General features: G+C 48.5%; 1 protein-coding gene and 1 long non-coding RNA gene across 3 annotated transcripts in view; one reads left to right on the top strand and one right to left on the bottom strand.

The window, feature by feature from the left end:
- Nucleotides 1-18,251, top strand: part of PLXNC1 (plexin C1) — a 332,800-nt gene that overhangs the window by 163,967 nt on the left and 150,582 nt on the right. For both annotated transcript variants that reach the window (XM_055585371.1, XM_055585362.1), the window contains exon 3: nucleotides 12,374-17,122. In XM_055585371.1, the coding sequence (XP_055441346.1) occupies nucleotides 16,052-17,122 (1,071 nt within the window). In that variant the 5' untranslated portion in view covers nucleotides 12,374-16,051. The remainder of the gene's footprint in view (nucleotides 1-12,373; nucleotides 17,123-18,251) is intronic.
- Nucleotides 395-1,700, bottom strand: LOC129655258 (uncharacterized). The gene is made up of 3 exons (XR_008715852.1): nucleotides 1,508-1,700; nucleotides 1,323-1,432; nucleotides 395-566 (listed from the first exon to the last, which is right to left on the bottom strand). It is a non-coding gene; the product is annotated as an uncharacterized LOC129655258 (long non-coding RNA).

The following is an 18,251-nucleotide window of genomic DNA, read 5'->3' as shown; positions in this document are numbered from 1 at the left end:
TAGATATAGGATTACCACCAAATATATTTTTACCTTTTAAAAAAAAATTACAGATGTGGAAGCTAACCTTTGAAGACACATTTATGGAGAGAATGAAACAGTAGTTACTGAAAGAGAATTGGTGCCTGGTGTGTTTGTTTCCAAGCGGAGAGAGAACTTCATTTTTGCAACAATAAAATAGCAATCCACCCTTCCCAACAGTGTTAAGACACTTCCCTTTGCGCTCCCTCCTCCTCTTCTTCTTTAGGTAACAATTTAAAATAAACAGGAAAGGGGAACTGTGCACCAGACCCTAGGCAACTGGGTGGGTCAACTAAGATTACAGCTTGGTATTTGCACACATACACACACACAAAATTACAGGAGTTCCACATTTGTATTTTAATGGGCACAAAGTTGCCCTTCCAGAGGGACCTGGCCTAGCCACTCATCCATTTTCAGAGATGCAGTGAGCAGGCCAACTGCTTCTCTAGGCTGAGGATAGAAATTTATCTCGCCTGTGTCGGAGAGGTCCACGTCTGATAAGGCAAGAATACCAGGAGAGGCTGTCAAGGATCCAGCAAGTCCTAAGTCAGCAGAAAAGACAAGAACATCAGTGTTAGAGAACCACATTCCAAGGAAACAATGGGAGTGAATTTAATAAGGGTTTTTTCCAACCAGCATCCTCTACGGGCCCTTTTTCTCTTCTTGGTTTTAAATCTATCTCCCTAAGAACCTAATTTCTTAAGGAGCGGAATTATAAATTGTAATAAATTACTGGATGAGGGAAATGCATCCTGTGCGCCTGTCCACCGGCAGCAGAAAAACACACACTGCCTCTGCTTCCAGCTTTGTCTCTAGGCGGCTGAGGGGCCTCAGAGCAGCAGTTTCTAACTGGGGTCCGTGACCTCGGATGGTGAAACAAAATTGCATCTTTATTTTCTGGAGCTGAAATTCGGCATTTCCTTCCATGACAATCGTGGGCAACACATTAGAATAGTAATAGAAATGCCTGTGACTTTGTCAACAAGGGACATCACAGATCTTTTCAAATCATGTGTCAATTGTTGCCAATACGTTGATTCACACGTATCCCTACTTCACCTCATGATTACATATTAGAGGTGCTGCTAGATCTAGTTATGTAGAAAGCTACTAAAAAAGCACATCTGTTATCATGTCATGATTTTATTATTTCATAACTGTATTTCCATGTAGTTGACTTTCTTTCTAATCCTATTTTTTTTTAATTTAAAAAGTTTCGAAGTTTAAAAATATTGTGCGAAGAGTCAGTAGACTTCACTAGGTTCTCAAAGAAGTCCATGCCCTTCCGCCTCCCATACCTGCAAAAGATGTTAAGAGCCCTGTAGGAGATTCTCAGCACTGTGCCCCACGCTTGAGGAGATTTCAGTATTCCCCATTGCCAAAGCACAGCTTCCATGAAGACAGGGGCCTACGAAATTAATCATTTAGTGCATTTCATTGTGCCTTTCACTTGGTTTTAATTACCTCTTTCCCAATAACATACCTTAACAAAAACCTCAAATGCCGTTCAATTGTGAAATATGGAATCATTTGATCCTCAAATCGCTGGTGAAAACTGCATCAGCTTTCAGCTATTCACGAGCTGACTGTCTGAACTGTGAATCACCAAGGTCCCCTTTTCTTCCTGGTTTCCTCTTTGGCTCTTTACCATGTGGTTCTTTTACTGTGGGTCACAGGTGCACTGAAAGATAGGCAGGGCACGAGGGGAAATGACATTCAAATCTGACAATTTTCCTCCCTCACTAAGGAGTCGTTGATGGGCAGAGGTTGAAATCATTGATTAAATTAAGATTTTGGGATTACCTGTGGATTTTAATTACCATGCCATTCACTGTCCCAATGTGTTCTGGCTCCCCCGTCTCTGCACTCCTGTAGCTCTAATGAGACGCTTATCAGATGCTATTTTGTATTGTTAGTTATCTTTGCAGCGCATACGCTCTTTGAGTTCACGGATCCTGTGTTATCCTTCTCTTCGGTTGCCTCTGGTGCTTGGCAGACAATGGACCCTCCGTAAATAGGTGTGGCTGAATTGAATAGCTGTCGACTGTGCACATTTAGAGGGTCTTCATGCTTGAAGGTGCCAGTGCTAACATGATTATTTTCTATTTTGGATTTGTTTATGCAACATCTATTCCACAGATACTAAACACTATGTGCCAGGTATCAATCTAGCCATTAGAGACAAAGATGAATATAACTAGTTCTCCCAGGGACTCTAAAGCCAGACAGCCCTCAGACCAATACATATTGCAACGGGGTATAATGAGAGCAAAGATTGGGGTGTGAATCAGGTATGTTGGTAAAACCAGAGAAGGTCAATTCTGGCAAACAAAAGTCAGAAGATGCTAAAAGTGAGAACCCAAAGGATGAGTAGGACTTTAGCCAATAGGAATAGGGAATGCGAAACCATAAATCCATCAGTATTGCAGCAGCATTCCTGACCTACCCAACACCCATCTCCTCTCCTTCCCTCCTTCCCTTCTAATAGAACCTTAGTTTCCAATCTGGGATGGGCTCAAGGAAGGTAAGCTCCCTCCCCAGACCCAAGTTCATGAGCCAATCAGGCGCCAAGTATGGTCATTCCTTTTCTCTTTGCCAGTGATTGGTCCAGGGTGAGTATATAACCACCTTTCTGGTCAATGAGATAGAAGGGGAAGTCAGCCCAGGGCCTTGCGTTTGGACATAGAAAGACAGTCTTGCTAGGAGAAAACTAGCTTTCTCCTCTTGTCTAGAAAACTGTTATGATGTTTGCGACTGTGGCAGCTATCTTGTGACAGCAGAAAGATAATAGGAGCCTGGGGGGCTCTTTGATAGTAACACTGAATAGCAACCAATCCTGGCAACTGGACTCCTTGTGTGGGGGGAAGAAATTAACCCCTACTTGTCCATGCTACAAGTATTTAGACTTTTTTCCCCCCTTATAACTAAACACATCATAACTTGTATGCATAACTTCTGTAAACTATTTTTTTCACAGATTTCTCCAGTGATTACCAGTGTGATCCCATGGCTAATACCGCTGAGTTTTCCTGGCTGATATCCTCAATCTGTATAACTCTAGATTGAACTCCTTTCTTCTTCAGTCTCTCCAATCACTTTTGGGAGCCTCCAGGACAACATCTTTGATTGTGGCTTCCTCCTTCCTACTCTGCATCTCCTCTGATGCTTAAACAGTATTCTCTGCGAAGCTGGCAAGAAAGTCTGACTCTCTGACTCTGTTTCACTCTATCACTAGATCCCAAGATGGTGTGTGAATGCCTTGAATATCATAGGCCTTTGGTCAAAATATACCTTCTACCTCCTCCCTACCCCTGCTCTCTACAGGGAATTGTCCGAGAAAGAGGAGGCATACTGTTCTCATCTGCTTTTCTTAGGGTCTTTCCGCAGAATCCTAGTATCAACCTCCACCTTTAGGCAGAACCAAACCAAACGAAAGCCCCCAGGCATATCAACCAGTGCCCACAGATGTCCGTGAGTTCAGGTTTACTGGCCCTGCACGACTACTCTCCAGTTAGCTTGGCCCAGGGCACGGTTACACATACACACGGAGGCATGGGAACAGAGCATTGCAAAAACAGGCAGTCAGGGTCCTTTTATGGCTTCCCAGGTGGCAAGGTTGGTAAAGAACCCGCCTGCCAATGCAGGTGACATAAGAGACTTGGGTTTAGTCCCTGGGTCGGGAAGATCCCTTGAGTAGGAAATGGCAACCCACTCCAGTATTCTTGCCTGGGAAATCCCATGGACAGAGGAGCCTAGCAGGCTACAGTCCATGGGGTCACAAAGAGTCAGACACGACTGAAGCAACTTAGCACACAAGAAGTGTAAGCAGTAATCTCTAAGCCAGAGCTTCCCCAGAAGTATGGCATATGGTACATTGAGATACTTCCTTGCCCTCTCAAGTCCTTGGGACTACTGGGCAGAGCCTGGCAGCCAGAGCCCTTAGACTGATCACCTCCAGCAGCAAGAAGCCTCGTGTGGATCCAGGAAGGTGGATCCAAGCAGGGTGGAATCTCATGAGACCACGACATAAAAAAACCGGAAAACAATGGGGAGGCATTGAGGGATTTTTTAACAGTAAGAAACCTCATCAATTTTTCATCTTGGAAGGGAATGAGAAGGCAATGCAAAAGTTGGATGGGAGGGGTAGACAATGAGCCTGAGGCCAGGAATACCAGCCTCACCTACAGTGGCCCAGATGTGAAGCCACAAGGGGCTGTGCTGAGGAGGAGGAATAAGAAAACAGAAGGGGTCTGGGATAAGAGGAATCTTGAGGAGATAAAAATCAATAAATGGACATGGTCTTGCTAGCTGATTAGATACACAGATGGAAGAATCCAGGATGACTTACAGCTTTTGGCTTGAGAACCTAAGTGGACAGTGGCATCATCCATTGAAACTGAGAATATGTGGGGGAAAGGTGGAAGAACGTTGGTTTGAGATGCATGTGGAATGTCCAAGAGAGATGACCAGTAGGCATTTAGACATATAATGCTCAAGAGGTCACTCTCATCTAGAAATTTAGTCTTCAGCAGATAATATTGGTGATGCTGACCAGGAAGAACAGAGCTGGGATAAGAGAGGGCCAGACACAGGGCAAAGGAGAGAAACTCAACCCAAGACAACTCAAATCAAAGGACCAAGACTGAGAACCCAGTCCCGGTGGGCTTCATTCAGAGAGAGAGAGAGAGAGTGTGTGTGTGTGTGTATATCTGTCTTATGTCTGCTTCTCTTTAAATATTTGCCTCATTGCCTCCAATTTCAGACTGGACTTTTCTGCTAGGTGGAGAATAAAGTCATTGGTAGCTCCAGAATAGCCATCCGAGTGAGACTCTTTCCCCGCCACCACACTATAACAAGAAAGAAAGTGAAGTTGCTCAGTCGTGTCCAGCTCTTTGCGACCCCATGGACTGTAGCCTACCAGGCTCCTCCGTCCGTGGGATTTTCCAGGCAAGAAGACTGGAGTGGGTTGCCATTGCCTAACAATCCCTAGAAATAACTCTGAGTGGCTTTGGTTGGGTCATATGACCTATCCTTATACCAAACACTGTTGCCAGCTATTGAACACTTAGATTGGCCTGACCTACGTCATGTGTCATGAGTTCACATTGTCATCGGGTTGGGGGTGGGACATAGGGACGGGTTCTATTCCCAGAAGAACAGTGATGGTAAAGCTTTCAGGGCAGACAAATATAGTTACCATGGTTCTCCACCCATCATTTAAAGAGGTAGATAGAAAATGGGGATCAGTAAAGGAGACAAAAAATTGACATGTCAGAGTAGATTATCAGCTTTTCAGAGGCTGAGAAATGTGTCTTATTCAGATCTGTTTCCTCCTTCCCTCTGATATGAGGTGCTATGCCTATAATCAACAAGTGTGGATGGAATGAATTCATAAACATTCCACATGGCAAGTAGTGGGTATTTTTCAAAAAACATGACAAAAACTGACACCCAGAAAATCTTATTTGGACAATATACAAAAGCACTTTTTTAAGTAGTTGTCCACCACTGACATAGTTATTAACATTAATAGATTCTCTGAAAAGAGCCAGTCGTTTTCATGATTTGGATTAAGGCACCATATCAATTTGGACCCAAATAGTTACAGTGAGAATTTGATTGGGGGACTGTCATGGAAATCAGGTAGTGTTGTTTTAAAGAATGTTCAGTTTATTGCTTGGTTCTAAGGCTGACTGTAATTTCATGCTGCATTTGCAAGCCTGCAGGCAGATACCTTAATTACTATGGACACTAGATAGAAAGATGAGTGCTAGTCCAAATCTCTATTAATTGGTGACATACTTCCACCTTCAGGGGAACAGATGCTAGGAAGGAATGAAAGAAAGCTTGTAAACCACAGTACCCGGCAACTCCCCTTAGGTGGTATCTATTTTTTCTTATCAAGTACCTTTTATATCCACTAGGGGGAATCCTAGCGTGTATCAAAACTTGGCTCTTTCTAAGCATAATAGAATGATATACCCTTGAAAACTTGTCTGTTGATGGGTGTGTCCCCTACCCTGTAAGGGTCCAGATATCTGGCATCTTACCATATTTTTCAAACAAAATAGAGAATATCATTCAAGATATGTTAAAGAGTGGTGATTATTTAAACTCTCACTGGATCTAGAAGGGGTCCACTAAGCACTTTAGATAAAGTTTTTTTTTTTTTTAAGTTTTTTTATTATAAATAGAAGTTTCCACCATGAAAAGGAAGGTTTATATTTGTTAGAATACTTGGCTATTAAAAAACAGAAAATGCTGAATCTGTACACTTTCAATTTTAAAGAGCTTAATTTTAAATACCTGTGTGATTTCAAATTTTAAGTTTAAATACTAATGTGATCTTAATGTTCACTGGAATTCTTAAAGTATTATTGGAACTCCATTGATAATTATTATAAGCTTGTCTAACATAATTACAGTATAAGACTCTTCTCTTTTCAACACAAAGCCGTTGTCAAAGTTTCAAAGATGCTATAAATTAACAAATAATCTGAATGCTGTACTCATACATGAATTCAGTGGGTGCGTCTCCATATTGTCAATAATATATATTTTTGTGGTTGGCTATCACTCTTCTCAATTCTGTTCTCTGTCTTTACAGAGATAATGAATTCACAAATTGGTAAATATGCATTATATGTATGCTAGGTTGTCATTGTATCTAGGGCTGTGGGTACCCCAAAGAATGACGCCCTGTGTCTAGCATCTGCAGTGTTTAGAGTGCAGTTCAGCCAATGTTGACCATTGAGTCTGGGCAAGGCTTAAGAAGCTGCACAGGGAGGGAACCATCAGTCTAGCTCACTGCCCCAACTCTCAACACATGCTTAGCTCATGGTAGGTTCTCAGAAAGTATTTGTTAGAGGAATGAGCAGGTAAATGAACAACAAGTGTGAGGGAATAAAGGGAATTATGGTGATAAACTGAATAAGACACCATCCTTGACCTCAAGGAATCCACAGTTGAACAGAAGAACTATATACATGACTAATGTAGAATGAATAATGTAGACTGCAAGATTTAAATGCTTTCATAGACTGGCAGATAAAGTGTTGTTCAAGTTCAGAAAAGGGGATTCACAACCAAATGGAGAAATCAGTTAAACACATTCAATAGGCAAGTTTAAGTACACTGCTAGAAGGTAGTCTGGCAAGGAAGCGATACTCATTCCTATATTAGAATAAGTGAATGAACATTTACATTACACCAGGCCCTGTGCCCATTCCCGGGGGCATGAAGATGAATCAGAACTTGATTTCTATTTTAATGTAAAATGATTTTTAAAGTTCATAGTCTAGTAGAGAGCTTCTAGCATACTTTCAATAAAGACTTCCAGGAGAAAGTGGCTTTTAAATTGGGTCTTGAAGGATGCATAGGAGTTTGCAAGGCAGAGAAGAGAGAAAGGATGTTTTAGTTTTCCCTTTAAACATGTATTTATTTCTTTGGCTGTGCTAGGTCTTCATTGCAGCATGTGGGATCTAGTTCCTTGACCAGGGTTTGAACCTGGGTCCCTTGCATTGGGAGTGTGGAGTCTTAGCCACTGGATCATCAAGGAAGTCCCAGGGAAAGGATGTTTTAGATGAGAAGTATATGCAAGGGGATGGAGGCATGGAAAGGTCTGCCTTGTTGAAGCAATATCCCGTTGCTAAAAATGGATGACAGTACCAAGTATATCACTAGCTCTTAGCACAAAGCCCTGTAGAGGGAAGTTCCTTAGTAAATACTAGTTGGTTTTGACAATAATGATGGTTAGAGCCAGAGGATGACCTAAGTCTTAAGTGCTGGTCAAATTCAAGTAAGTGTGCTCAGTACTGGGCACATGCCCAGGAAACACTAGTTCAAATTCTTCTCTAAGGATGAGATTTAAAATGAGTATTATGGGCTGAATTGTGTTCCAACACATTCCAAAATTCATCTGTTGAAGTCCTGACCCCCCAATATCTCAAAATATGACTGTATTTGGATATGGGAGTCTTTAAAGAAGTAAAAGGAGGGCTTCAGGGTGGACTGGCATCCTTATAAGGAAAAAGGAAATCTGGACATAGTTAGATACAGAGAGAAGACTAGGTGAAAACACAGGGAAGAGACGGCTGTCTACAAGGAGAGAGGCCTCAGAAGAAACCAACTCCACCACGCCTTGATCTCGGATTTGCAGGCTCCAGAACTATAGGGAAATAAATAGATTTCTGTTGTTTAAGCCACCCAGTCAGTGGTACTTTGTTATGGCAGCCCTAGCAGACTAATGATGGGTTAGCAAAGCATTAGAGTAATGGTAGTGATGATGATGGTGTCATTTAGTATGCTTGAAAATTCCCATAAGGTTAGATGCTACTATTTCCGGGCTACTGTGAGGACACTGAGGCTCAGAGAACCCAAGGCTACATAGTTTTGGGGTGATGGCACTAGATTTGGAACTTAGGCCTGACTAAGGCTACCACTAGCCTTGTAAAGTCTTTGTAAAAAGAAAAAGCATCTCTTCCTTGAGGGTGAGCAGAGGTGGGCTGGATTTCAGTTCCTCTTGCCCCCCCGTTGGCCAGATGCCCTAGTGCAGGGCTCACCCTTCATGGTGACGCACTCTACAGCCCAAGCACTTAATCATTATGCTGGGCTTCCCAAGGGGCTGGGGCGGCTGGAGGTAATACCACCAAGCGAGGAAGAGAGCACATAAAAGGGATTCAGAGAGCCCGGATGGCAAACCTCACCTGCTCCACAGTTGGGCATTCGCGAACCCAGGTCCATGAGCCCTGGGTCCCACTGGGTGGGCTTCCAGCAGTCCTACAGCCGCAAGGGGGCCTCGATTCAGCCCAGTTCTGCTAAGTGGCTTCAAACAGCTCCGTCTCCAGTCCTCATTAAGCAAGAAATCTAGTTTGCTGGGATCACACACCTGTCCTGTCGCCAGCACCCCCACCCCCCAGTCAAAGCGACTGAGCAAAGCATCTTTGAGCATTTTGACGATGAATGTCAGTGCGTCTCTCCTCACAATTAAAGCTCCTGAATGTTCCAAATTGCAGCTTTCATGGTGGGGAAAAAAAGGCCTCTGACAGCGTAAATATTTAATCACCATTAAGAATGTCCAACAAAGGAGGGGAGTCTGGTTTCAAATTAGCTGGTTCAGATGATGAAAGCCGAGAAGTCACAGCAGAGTAAAAATAAAGTTCCCTCTAAAGAACTCCTGGCTTTAGAACTCAAGATGGTTTCTATTTCGACTGCATGGAACGCTGTACGTGTCACCTGTCCTTGAGCTATGAAGGAGCCCAGAGGGCCTGATTTATCTCTAAATATTAGTGGGGGTGGGGTGGGGTGAGGTCTGGAGACAAGAGAGGATAGCAGTCTTTTCATAAACCTGTTCTGGGGAATCATGAATAAAAACGGAATTTCTAGACTGTATTGAAGGGTCTGCTGAAGTTCAGACTTAAGGAAAAATGTCTAAAAAGGAAAAGACAGAGTGTTCAGTCTTGTGTCTTATTTGAAAATAGACTTCAAACGTTCAGCAGTGTTTCAGATATCAGAACCATCCCTGCTCCCCACCACCTTTTGAACCCTTAGCGCCCAGTAGTTCTCGGTTTACTTTTAAGGTAAAGCTTTTAGTTTTATGACTTAACTGGAAAAAAATATATAATCTTACTCAGTCAGGTTTCCATTTGTCTCTATCACCAGGCTGAACTAGTGTAGGAAAGCCTGTTGCAAAGGGGAGAAAGAAATGGAGATTTTCTAAAATCCAGATGGGGGGAGCCAAACATTTGGAGAGAAAGACTAGGAGTTCCTCTGTGCTTAGCAGTGTCCCATGCTCCCCATCAGTGGACAAATAGAAGGTACAGATTTAAGTAGCATTCTCGTTCCCTTCTCCACCCATGCTTGGAGCGGGGCTGGTACATCAGTTATGGTTCTGACAGAAAAGAAGTGACCCAGGCAAATGGGTTTGTTAGTGAAGGGACCGTGGCAGAGGTGTGGATGAGATGAAGGGAGACCAGCCAGGGCCAGCAACAGGGGGAGACGTTGGTTCCTGCAGACCTAAAGAGTAGGGGGAGGCTGTTGATAACCCAGAGAAGGCTGGGACCACAGATGTAGTTGTAAAACAGGGCTGACCATAGCTTCTGTGGCCTTGGAGAGGGACAAGGCCACTGCACAGATTACTGGAAGCATAAATATCCAGACATCACCCCTGGGTCTCCTGATGGGGGCTCAGATTGGCTGGACCTAACTGGAAACCAAAAAGCGAGGAGGATGTCCAAAAACGTCAAACTTGTGGGTGTACAGCAGGACAGAGCAGAGTGGGACTGTGTTCTGTAGAGATCAGTGGAAACTACCCAGCACAAATGGGGAAGGAGAAACAAACAGGATTAGAGGAGGGGCAGAATGGCGAGGTAAACGCTTGGCCTTCCATCGGATTTGCCCTTGGGACTCTGCATGATGCTGTCTGCGCGTCCAATGCCTTCCCCACCATGGGTGACGAGTGAGGCTGCCCTCACCCTGGGGACCACATGTTGAGCTTCTGGTTGCCAACAACCCAAGTTCAGAGCTGATGCCAGTTGCTTCTCATCCACCTTGGTGGACATATTTTCTAGGGAGTGGCAAGGCCTAAAAATGAGAAGGTGTGCCAACTTGGTGGCAAGCAGCAGACCACTCACAGCCCAGTCCAGCAACTTCATCGTCAGCTCAGAGCATCTCCCTGTCAGAATCTCAAGGAAACGGAAATATGAGTGACTGTGACGTTATCTGCATGTTTATCTTATCTTCTGCTATTCGTTTCAAGAATTTGAGTTATTAATATGAGGGCCTGGTTTCTGGCAGCTCTTCTCTTTAAATGGGTTTATGCCAAGCCTCCAGTTATCAAAGGATTCAGGGCCTACAATTACACTAATAGGGAGCCTCAGAGCTGTGACGGCAGGACAGAGACACAGGGCAAGTATTAAAGAGGGATCGGCATTTTGTGTCTAGTCCATGATGCCCTTTTGGCTCCACATTTCAAAACAGCAGCAAGGAAAACATGAGCAGGGATAGACCCGGGTTTTGTGTAAAACCAGAGAAAAGTTGGTGACCAAGAGACTGCTCACAAGTTGCAGAGGTCCCCCAGATCCGGAGGAATAATTAATGGATGACTCTGTGCATTGTGCCGGATGAACTCCGGTTGGTCTGGAAAAACACTGCGATGGTTGATGATTTACCGTATTTTGCTTTCAGCTGATAATGGTCTCATGCTCTTAACCACTGAAGTTTGCTCAAGAGAAACTTCATGACGCTGAGTGTATTACATGAGAAGGGAGGTGCTAGGATGGCAGGGTGATGTCCTCAACACCACAGTCCCTTAAAAACATCTGACATTTGACATCCCTTCCATAGGGCAATAACTCAGCCATCCCTAGAGCTGAGTGAGGGCCCCCGTTAGCTTAAAGGAAGTCACTGGACCTGGAGTAAAGAATTGTTACCTTGTACATTCAATCCACTCTCCCCTCTACAGTTGTATCTCTGCTGGTGAATGACCATGAGGACAATGTGATGTCCAAAAAAAACAATTGTAATGGGGGAGCAAACCAAATTCTGCCTACTGAAGGAACACCACTGAGCCTTCAACACTTTAACCAAAGGCATGGACATCATCACCAAAGTATAAGATGCTCAGCAATTGTGTGGGGCCTTGTTGGGTGGGCAGGGAAGACAAGGTACCATGTTCCTTTGTGGTTGTTCAGTCACTCAGTCGTGTCCAACTCTTTACGACCCCATGAACTGCAGCACACTAGGCTTCCCTGTCCTTCACTATGTCCCAGACTCTGCTCAAACTCACGTCCACTGAGTCTGTGATGCCATCCAACCCTTTCACCCTCTGTCGCCCCCTTCTTCTCCTGCCCTCAATCTTTCCCAGCATCAGGGTCTTTTCCAGTGAGTCTGTTTTTTGCATCAGGTGGTCAAAGTATTGGAGCTTCAGTATCAGTCCTTCCAATGAATGTTCCTTTACCACATCTTAACTGTGCCTTTGACTGACTTTGCATGTTTATTGAACTACATTCAACTCGTCTCTCAGCATCAATTCAAACTTATTAAATGGCTCTTCATCTTATCTGCTTTCAACCATCTACTCATCAGCAGACTAGAAAGAAGCCTGGCTCATTTCTTTTTCCTGTCAGTCACAAAGTGGGCTAGAAGCTCTGATAAGGGCCCTGATGTGGAAGACCACATGGATTTGAGCAAAGCTGTCTTAAGTCCTAGAAGGACATGACTGGAACTATTCAGTCCCCTGAGTGGTGCTTTCCAAATGCCACCGAGGGGGTCATAGCTACATAAATAAGGTATAAAGAGAACTCATTGGCTGCCGGAACTAATAATCTTGGTGGCTTTTCATCTCTGCCAGGCCAGTCATTCCCAAAGACCACTGAAGCACCAAAGATAGCCATCTTGTGACTGTGACCAGTTGCCTGCCAACCAGTTCTTAATGTCCTGAACCTCGGCAGGAAGCCACGGGATCTATAAAGTCCTGTCCAGCAGAAATGAGTCTGATTGTCGATGGTCTGGTTAACCCAGATTGCCTTTGGTGCCTGGGGGAGTTGATATTTTCTCATTATGAAGACTTTCCCATCTAGTGAATGCTACAAATAAAAACTGCTCGGAATCAGTCTGAACTGCTTGTTTCCGTGGTAGCAGGTCTCTGTCTGGAGGATAAATCTGCACCATCTTCCTTTTTTGGGGTTTCAGCCAGTTGTGTTACAAGGAGTTCTGAATGTGCAATACGTGACACCCGATGGGCTGGGCTCCAGCACTGGGAGAGGGAAACCTGGTCACCGGTGGGATTCGCATCCTCGGTCAGACAGTGGTGTCCGAGAGAAAGCGATCAAAAACATTCAGAATCCATATGCCTAAATATTTATTTTGGTTGTTCATGTTTCCCACCTTTTTCAAACGTGAACTTATGTCCTGAAGGTGGAGCTTTAGCACACAGGAAAATTGGAATGGGCCAAATGTGTTTGTACCAAACAGGATAGAATCAGCAAAGAACACATTCATATGCTTCCTAGTCCTCTACATTTTTCATGCCAAAAAATAGGCACAGATTCTGATTTCTTTCGCCATAGGAGCCTGCATACAATTAAATGGGAGAGAAAAGAAGCCTGCTCTCAAGAGTGGGGCTTATGATCCCAGTAGAATGGCAAGAGACTGTAGCCATCAAAGCCACTTATGCTTCTTGCTGGTAGAGTTTTTTAAGATGCTGTTTCTTTTTCAACACGAGGCAGCAATGAATTGAGTAGTGATCAAAATGCCGCACCACAGAGTATGTTTAATCCAAATAGCTCCCAAGATGGTCTGCTCCTGATTGTACCAACTCTATGGGACTTCAAGAAATTACTTGGTTACCAGTGAAGTAAAACTATCTCCAGAATGGAATTGAACTGTTGCTTCTCACAACAACATTGCCACAGCCGGCTCATGAAGGCAGTGAAGATCATTGTGTTTCTTCACCATTCACGGGGAACGCTGTCAAAATATGGGCACACACATCCCCTCCTATGCTGTGAAGGGTTCCATGAGCTACTGCAGATGCTTCCAAGACACCACTTTTTCCACTGTCAGCAGTGCAAAAATTCTTAAAACATTTCAGGTGGGAAGACAGTGCAGGGAGTGACGCCTGTTTTTTTTGGAGCAGAGCGTGTCTGATTAGCCTCGCCTAAAGATCTCCTGATTCACCTCGATCTGGTAGCTCTAGGTCTTTCCCTTGCTCCTCTTCTCTCCTCACTGGCACCCCAACCGCCGTCACCGCAGCAGAAAGAGGGACCTGACAGCTTGTGGGAAAGCATGTGCTGCCTCCTGGCAGGCAAAGATAATGTTATCCAATTTCAAACAAGGAAAGGACAAATGGAAAGATGACCACTTGTGAATTCAAAGTATGAGAGCTACTGCCGGGATGATGTGAGCCTTTAACTGCACGTCCAGATTGGAAACCCCAGTTCCTCTTGTGCTTCTTGCTTCCCCTCACCCTCCTTTGCTTTAGCCTTCCAGATCAATCTCCTCCTGCCCTGTCCCTCAGCACAGGGGAGAACTTGGGGCACTATGGTAGAAGTTAACACCTGCAACAGCTGCTCCTTCAGAAGGACTCAGCTTCTAGACGAAGCACAGGCACCCCACCCCACCCCCAAACCGATTCCATCTAGAATTGGGAAACTGGGAGGGGAAGGAAGAAAGGGGTCGTGACCAATTACCCTCCCTGGGGCCTCTGGTCTGGAAATGGCCTGGAAAGGGTCACAGATCCTCTCTCATGGGGTGCACCGGGTTCTCGGGGTCCCCCTGCTGCACCCCCGGATCACCTGCCAGATGGTAAGGTGCAGCTGCCTCAGAGCTGGGAGGTATCTGTGCAGTCTCTGAGGCTCCCTTCTGAGAAAGCATGAACCTACACACAGGTGTGCAATGATTCAGATAGTCACTGAGCTCCAGAAGTTCTTGGTGGTTTGGGGGGCAGCCCAGCTGGTATTTGCCGCCTTGGTGGGTTGGTGGGACCTCAGCGAGTCCAAAGGAAAGAGGTGCGAAAGAGGGAAACAGAGGGAGCGCCTCTAGGGAAATAAGGGTACTTGACTCTGAAGTCTGGGCTGGGAGGTAGGTGGGAACATTTAACTTGGGGAACTTTTCTGTCCCACCTGCTGAGAATGCTCTCCAGGTAGTTCCGTAAAGACCACAGGTGGAACTTGGCTAGAGAGGGCGGTGTAAGCGGCCCTGGAGCTAGACAAGAATTCGAATCTCACTTCTGCTGTCTGCCAGCAGTAGGACCCCCGGCGAGTTCCGCAACGTCTCCACCCCTCCTAACGAAATGGGGCTGATTATAACAAGTCACTAACAGGGTTGTTATGGGTATTAAATGAGTTTTAATCCACGTAATGAATTTCAAGCGGGACCCGGCACGCAGTATGCACTCAATAAATATTAGCCATGATCATTCAGGTTAGATGATGAGTAGAACTTGCTAAGTGCTAGGTTTGAAAGCCTGGGTCTCCGTTGCCAAGGGAAATGAGAGAACCTCCTCAAGTATGGGAGCTCCGGCCCCAGGGATTGTCCAGAACCAGAATCTCGGCGCCTGCCTTTCCTCCACCTCACTCCTCTGACCCGGGGAAACCCATCTCCTGTCACAGGGGCGCCTCTGTTCCTTGAGCCTCGGGCTTGTCAGTGTTTCCCTCTCTCGCGCTCCTCCCCAGGGCCTCCCTCCCGCCGCTCCACACCTGTCAGCAGCCCTCGCAGCCTCCCACTGGCCCGAGCCCCGGGCCTCAGCTGCAACCCTTTGGCGGCCTGGGTCCTAGTTCCCCGAGCCTTGCGCATCTCTCCGCGCCGCTCTCGTAAACAAAACCCGAGCGTTGGAGCAGCCCCGCGGGCGGACAGGCGCCGGAGCCAGCTTGGTGCGCTGTTAGCGCGCCCCGGGAGCCCCGGGAGAGCTAAGGGGCTATGGTGGTGGCGGCGGCAGGCGGCTCAGCTTTGTTATGAATAGATGAAAGAGGCCACCTACACAGTAACCCAAATTACGAGACCTCCCTCCTCCCTATCTCACCGAATCAAGAGGGGAGGGGAGATGGGCGTGGAGGGAGGGCGGGCGGCCAGGAGGCGGAGGGAGGAGGAGGAAGAGGATGAGGAAGGGGGCCAGTTGCATCCCACTTTCACAATGGGAAAGTGAAACGCACAAGCGCACCCAACCTCTCCAGCCCTCCCCGCCTGCCTAGCTCCCCTCCGCCCGTCCCCTCCCTTCCCCTCCGCGCCTCCCCTCGAGCGCCAGCATTGCACAGAGGAACTCTCCGGAGAAGGAGGGCCCGGAGGAAGCGGCGCCGGAGCGCGCAGGGCTTGCCGCCGTCGCCGCCGCTGCTGCACAGGCTGCCGGAACGAGCCCGCCGCGCGCCGCCCTCCCCGCTCTCCTTCCCGGGCGAGCCGCGGGGATGGGGCGGCCGCGGGAACCCGAGCGCGCGCAGGAGCCGCCGCCGCCCGCGTCTCACTCACCGCGCGCCTGAGCCGCTGTCGCCGCCGCGCGCCCTGCCCGGGGGCGGCCCCCCCCCGCCACAGCCCCATGGAGGTCTCCTGGAGGAAGGCACCGCCGCGCCCCCCGCGCCCCGCAGCGCTGCTGCCGCTGCTTGCCTATCTGCTGGCGCTCGCGGCGCCCGGCCGGGGCGCGGACGAGCCCGTGTGGCGGTCGGAGCAAGCTATCGGAGCCATCGCGGTGAGCCGGGAGGACGGCGTGTTCGTGGCGAGCGGCAGCTGCCTAGACCAGCTGGACTACAGCCTGGAGCACAGGCTCTCGCGCCTATACCGGGACCAAGCGGGCAACTGCTCGGAGCCCGTCCCGCTGACGCCCCCCGCGCGGCCCCGGCCGGGCAGCAGCTTCAGCAAGCTGCTGCTGCCCTACCGCGAGGGGGCGGCCGGCCTCGAGGGGCTGCTGCTCACCGGCTGGACCTTCGACCGGGGCGCCTGCGAGGTGCGACCCCTGGGCAATCTGAGCCGCAGCTCCCTGCGCAACGGCACCGAAGTGGTGTCGTGTCACCCGCAGGGCTCGACGGCCGGCGTGGTGTACTACGCGAACGACACCCAGAGCTGGTACTTGGCAGTGGCCGCCACCTATGTGCTGCCCGAGTCCGAGACGGCGAGCCGCTGCAACCCTGCGGCGTCCGACCGCGAAACGGCCATCGCGCTCAAGGACACGGGGAAGCGCAGCCTGGCCACGAAGGAGACGGGACGCCTCAAGCTGCGCGACGGCGGGGGTAGCCTGCACTTTGTGGACGCCTTTCTCTGGAACGGCAGCGTCTACTTCCCCTACTACCCCTACAACTACTCGACAGGCGCCGCCACCGGCTGGCCCAGCATGGCGCGCATCGCCAAGAGCTCCGAGATGCTCCTGTTCCAGGGCCAGGCGGCCCTCAACTGCGGCCACGGCCACCCAGACGGCCGTCGCCTGCTGCTCTCCTCCAACTTGGTGGAGGCCCTGGACGTCTGGGCGGGCGTATTCAGCGCAGCCACCGGAGAGGACCAGGAGAAGCGCTCGCCCACCACCACCGCACTCTGCCTCTTCAGGATGAGTGAGATCCAGGCGCGCACCAGGATCTGCCGCTGGGACTTCGAGATCGATAATAACGAGAACCACTGCGTAAGTCCTGCCCCTTCCTGGGGAGGGGAGCGCTCCCTTTGCGGAGCCGCGGGCGAGGCAGAGCCGCAGGGAGAGAGGGTTGACCTTTACCAGGTCTCGGATTTACGCAGCCCTGTGGCCGCCCGACGGCAGTTCTGGTACCTCGGGCTACTCTAAAGCACGGCCGGAAGTCCCCGAGGGAGTGTGAAAAAAGGGAGGTGGAGAGGGTAGGAGTTAAGCTCTAAACTCTGGTGACTGCATCCTATTGCCATCCCTGCCTATCCAAACAGGGGCGCTTGTTAGGGTCTGAGCCTCGCCAGGCAGCTCCCCCGCCCTCCCCTGAACGCATCCCCCGGTGTGTGGTCTGGGTTGGCCTGCGGCTTTGACCCTTGTCCTCACCAGGGTTCCCAAACGCAGTGCCCTGGGCTGAGAAGCCTTGGAAACTAAAGGACTTGCCACACCCCAGTCTTTGTGCCCACCCCCCGTAACCCGTGTGATGTGGTCTGAAGAGTTGGTCTGGTCGACACCGGTCAGCGCTAGGCTGGAACAGAGGCTCAGGCTTGGGGGAACAGAACCCTCTGCGCGACCCGGTGCAAGGGGGCGGGGCTGTGGCTCTGCTGAGGGTGTGCGCTGTGGTCTACGGCTCGGGGAGAGGCTGGGCCGGCGGAGGTGGCTTTGTGGGTAAAAAGCCTCACCCTAGAGGGGAGGGCGAGAGAAAGTGTTGGGGGTGCCACAGGCAGTTTCTGGGCTCCAGATTGACTAGATGGCAGGGCTCGGGGGCACCACCCACCCAGGCAAACGGCAGAGTTTTCCACCCCCCACCTCTCACCTCCCCCAGGGTTCCCAGGACAGCCACAGCTTGACTCTTGAAACTGGCGTTTCTTTGACTGGGAAAGAAAGCCGCGGTTCAAGAGGGTCCAGTTGATGGGGATTATGGAGCCATTGTGCACTTCTCCGAGGCTCTTTTCCTTCCAAGGCTGCTGGCACATCAACTCCACATATGGCTCCTGAGAGGGGAGCCTGCTGAGCGCCTCCTTTATAACTGGACAGCAATCAAAGAGCAGAAATTAACGGCTACAGGTGTTGCCATTGTTTTGGTATAAAATGCGTCAGAGAGCAAGGCGAGAAGTCTTCACTTGGAAAAACGTGT

Source organism: Bubalus kerabau, chromosome 1 (assembly GCF_029407905.1).
Source record: "Bubalus kerabau isolate K-KA32 ecotype Philippines breed swamp buffalo chromosome 1, PCC_UOA_SB_1v2, whole genome shotgun sequence".
Classification (NCBI taxonomy): Eukaryota; Metazoa; Chordata; class Mammalia; order Artiodactyla; family Bovidae; genus Bubalus; species Bubalus kerabau.
This window is presented reverse-complemented; position numbering and strand designations above follow the sequence as displayed.